The sequence below is a fragment of the Nicotiana tabacum genome, chromosome 23, assembly GCF_000715075.1.
Source record: "Nicotiana tabacum cultivar K326 chromosome 23, ASM71507v2, whole genome shotgun sequence".
Taxonomy (NCBI): domain Eukaryota; kingdom Viridiplantae; phylum Streptophyta; class Magnoliopsida; order Solanales; family Solanaceae; genus Nicotiana; species Nicotiana tabacum.
The window spans coordinates 124,811,658-124,816,434 of record NC_134102.1 but is presented as its reverse complement, the minus strand read 5'-3'; the positions used below and the strand labels follow the sequence as shown (position 1 = coordinate 124,816,434).

The 4,777-nt window shown below is 35.1% G+C and overlaps 1 protein-coding gene across 1 annotated transcript; it reads left to right on the top strand.

The window, feature by feature from the left end:
* Nucleotides 1–2,386: 2,386 nt before the first annotated feature.
* On the top strand, nt 2,387–3,180 carry LOC107803900 (lipid transfer protein EARLI 1). Its single transcript, XM_016627693.2, has one exon. The coding sequence runs from the start codon at nt 2,479–2,481 to the stop codon at nt 2,869–2,871; it is 393 nt and encodes a 130-aa protein (XP_016483179.1). The 5' UTR covers nt 2,387–2,478; the 3' UTR covers nt 2,872–3,180.
* Nucleotides 3,181–4,777: the final 1,597 nt, after the last annotated feature.

Here is a 4,777-nt window from a genome sequence, read left to right as displayed (position 1 = left end):
AAGAAAGAATTTGAAATGAAAGATCTTGGAAAGACAAAATTTTAACTTGGTCTACAAATTGAGTATATGAAAGATGAAATTTTTGTCCATCAATCAACATACACTAAAATGATTTTAAAGCGATTTTATATGGATAAAGCACATCCATTCCGACCTCATGAAAATAATGAAGAGCTTCTTGGTCCCGACGTACCATTTCTTAGTGCAATTGATGCACTAATGTATCTTTCTAACATTATAAGGTTTGACATAATTTTTTCAGTTAATGTCTTAACAAGATATATCTCTGCTCCTACAAGGAGACATTGGAATAGAATCAAATACATATTACGGTATCTAAAAGGGACTACCAGTATGAGATTATTTTATGAAAATGATTGCAGTCCTGATCTTGTTGGTTATGCCGATGCTGGGTATTTATATGACCCACAAAAGATTCGATCTCAAACAGGCTATGTGTTTACATATGGAGGCACTGCCATATCTTGACGATCGACTAAGCAATCAATCGTGGCTACTTCATCTAATCATGCTGAGATAATTGATATTCATGAAGCAAGTCGAGAATGTGTATGGTTGAGGTCTATAATACATCTTATTCGAGACAAATATGGTTTGAAGTGTGACAAATTACCCACAATTTTGTATGAAGACAATGCAGCATGCATAGCCCAGTTGAAGGGAGGATTCATAAAAGTGGATAAGACAAAGCATATTTCACCAAAGATTTTTTTTCACACATGATCTTCAAAAGAATGGTGATATCAATGTGCAACAGATCCGTTCAAGTGATAATATGGCTGATTTATTCACCAAATCTCTACCGACATCAACCTTCAAGAAACTAGTGTACAAGATTGGGATGCGAAGGCTCAAGGATGTGAATTGATGCTCTCATCAGGGGGAGTTAATACGCGTTGTACTCTTTTTTCCTTACAAGATTTTGTCCCACTGGGTTTTTCTTGCAAGGTTTTTAACGAGGCAACCAAAAGGCGTATTTCTAAACATGTGTACTCTTTTTCCTTCACTAGGATTTTTTTTTCCATAAGGTTTTTTCCTAATAAGGTTTTAATGAGGCACATTATCTATGGACATCCAAGGGGGAGTGTTATAAGAAAAATCAAATTATGGTGGATATCTACTCTTCCTCCATGATCTTCTCAAATGCTTAATGACATATTCAATGACATATTTCTATGCTTAATGATATATTCAATGACATATTTTTCTTCACTTTTCATGCATATATAAAGGCCTTGTAATAGATAGGAAAATACACACAATTGAAGAAGAAAACCTCTTCCTTCTCTCTATCTCCATTTTTTATTTATGTTTTACTAAATTACTTTTATTTCATAACAACATGTCTTGTTCATGTTTTACTAAGTTGCTTTTATTTCATAACAGCATCATAATAAAATACAGGAATTTTCAAGCGAAGCAGAGTCACTTCCAAAAGTAGAAACACTTAGAACTTCTGCTAAGGGTAATTAACAACTTTTGGTCCTTTAGGAGGCACAATATACTAGACGAAGAATTGAACTTGATCTTACTTACGGCAAAGGCTAATAATAGCATCACGTTAGTGAACTACAACGCCAACTAAAAAGAAAAAAGAAAATAATTAAGACCAGTAAATATGCATGTTCACTCTCAAATATTGAGGGGAAAAAAACCGAGAATCTAATTATCTACAAATGTTCATTCATTAGGGTAGTAGGAAAATTTTAATTTTATCTTAATTTGAACCAACTACAATATTTTATTTTAAAACAAATAAAATTGGAATAGCACCGGTTTTTTTATTTTATATTTTTTGGGTATCCGAAAGTGTATGGGCGCTAGGAACTACCTCCGTCTTTACTTCTTTTGTTGCTAGTAATAGGAACTCCTTTAATGTTTTGACAGTGAAAATACTAGTATATTAATTAACTAATTTGTCTCTATACCATGATTTATAATATTACGGTTGAAGTGATAGCTCATGGAAGAGGAAGCACTGATGGTGTGAAAATATTTACACAATCAGATCATTTATTATATTATTATGGATAAATTTCTCGATAAGTATTAATTGATAAGTATTCGGATAAAAGTAGGTTATAATCTAATTTTTTTTATATTATACTATTAGTATATATAATTCATTACATTTACATATACATCTTCTATGTTTTATCCATAGATGTAGACATTGGCGAGAACATGGCAAATTGCAACACCTTATGTGGCTAATAATGCATTCAAGAGAATTTGAGTAAATATCTAATTTGCTTGTGCTGCCAGCTAAAACCTTGGGGACACATGGTTTCTAGAACTTAATTTCTTTAATATTTCTCTTTACTCTAATTCATACTTTTGCATCCTATATAAACCCACCTTCTATAATCTTTGCAAAATCAAACAAAGCAACAATCTACTTATAACTACTAAAGTTGATAGTTATATCAATCATTAAGAAATTTTAGACTCTTAGAAATGGCTTCTAAGAAAACTACTTCTCTTGCTCTCTTTCTTCTTGTCAACCTTCTCTTTTTCTCCCTTGTGAGTGCATGTGGCACTTGCCCAAGTCCTAAACCAAAACCAAAACCAAGTCCTAGCCCATCCAAAGGCAAGTGCCCAATTGATACTCTAAAATTAGGTGTTTGTGCTAATGTTTTAGGCAATTTGCTTGGACTTGTGATTGGTAATCCTCCAAAGAAACCTTGTTGCACTCTCATTCAAGGTGTTGCTGACCTTGAGGCTGCTATTTGTCTATGCACTGCCATTAAAGCCAACATTCTTGGGATTAACCTTAATGTCCCTCTTTCTCTAAGCCTTCTTCTTAATGTTTGTGGAAAACAGGTTCCATCTGGCTTCCAGTGTCCTTGATCAACGTCCACATATTTTGATTTGAGTTTTAGATTTCATTTTGTTACTTATATGTAAGTGTGTATGTAAGGTTAAATTCTAGTGTGTGGTAACTTCTCGTTTCCTTTGTTGCTATGGTTGTGTATTTGGTGGGAATTAAGTAGCGTCAAATAAGTCCCTTTTAGTATTTCCTAAAAACAGGGTTTTCTAGGGGACGTACTTACTCTTGATTATGGACTTCTTGTATTTCACAATATAGAAATCTATTTACTTGTTGTAAGCTTTTTTCTCCTTATATGAAAAAAATTGTGTAATGAGTATTGTCATTCATCATATAACTCTCTGTTGATATTTCGAAGTCATCTCTATTTGAATTAGTGAGATACTCCTAATTGAGAATCACAAGTATTAATTGAATGCTCAAGTACTTTAAATAGAGCAGAAGAGTTAGCTAGATACACTTAACAAGGGCCCACGTTCAACTCCAATGAGTACATTAGTAAACAAATTAAAGCTATAAACAAAGCTAGATAGTGTATGAATCAAAATCTATCTCTAGAATATAAGTCAAAATGACATCGGTAAAGCATCTCCAAGTCGTCATGGGTCGAAGTGATCTAATCAACAATGAAGTCGAAGAGTCATCAAGGATCAAGGCCGAGGTCGAGCACCCTTAACAGAGTTATAACGGCTAGTTTCAAGATAAGACAAAAGAGAATATTTTAGTGGGTATTCTCTGCACTTATACTGTTAGGGTTTTTAGGAACATGTTCCCTATAAATAGAAAGAGACACAATGATAGGGGACAAGTGATATTTCATTTGTAAAAGACACTTTGACTTTAAAGGAGAGAATCGGATCTCACTGCAAGAATACAAACACAACCTTTTTGCTAAGATTTTTGTCTACATTTTCCCACCATATCCGAGAATAACTCAGATATTCAAAGGATTGCCCATCACTTGTCAGAAAGAACATTCACTGATTCCATCATTTCTTGGGTGACTCATTCATTCTATTTACTTAAATGTCATTTATTGCTATTCAACAATATTTAATGCTATATTATTTCCTTTGACTTCTGAAGTATTGGTTGTATGCAGCCGCCGCTATTAAAATATATCTACATAGTATTTATTACACTTCTAAGAACTTCATCTTTGAGATATTATTGTTAACTAAGATTGACCCCCATTTACATAAATTTAATTAGTTTAATCGAGATCCATATTTTTTGGTCAAATAATTTCGCGTCGTCTGTGGGGATTTCTTTGTTAATTTTATAGTTTCTTTCAGATCTGTAACTAACACAAGTCACTAACTTCACAAACCCCAAAGATCTTCTTCTCTCTTTGTACGTACAGAAACCAACATGGCAGGTAACCAAGGAGAGAAGACTAGAATAACAAGTGATCTCCCTAGCAACCTCATGAATGCTATCAACGAGAGCTGCGAAACTGTGGGCGAGGACGTGACGCCCAGCGCTTTCCCTAGGCGCGAGAGGTCGCCTCCCCCCACTGCAGCAAAACAAACCTAGTAGAAAAGGAGCCTCCACATCCACAGAGGAAGGAACGCCCCCAGCTGTGAAAGAACTCCTCGAAGCATGGCTGACCGACACGCTGGTGAGCGTCCTCAACAGACCCGTTCCAGGAATGACTACAGAAACCGCAAGATCTTGCATGATACAACAAACGGATGAGCACTGCAACCGACCAAGCCCTCCGATGACAGGTATAACTCACAATATTACTAACAGTGTAGGTGACAGTGCCCACACTGTCGTTCTAAATAGGGTGGAAGAAATGAAGAATGAAAACAAAGCACTCCAAGATCAGATGAAAGAATACCAAGAACAAGTCTACAAGATACCGGGCGCTCCTAAGTTGTTGCCAAAAAGGAACGCCGGTAGGTTCGTAGAGCAGCCGTA

Bases quoted from the DNA above. Each gene is read 5' to 3' on its own strand.
- LOC107803900 (XM_016627693.2), top strand. From the start codon at position 2,479: ATGGCTTCTAAGAAAACTACTTCTCTTGCTCTCTTTCTTCTTGTCAAC.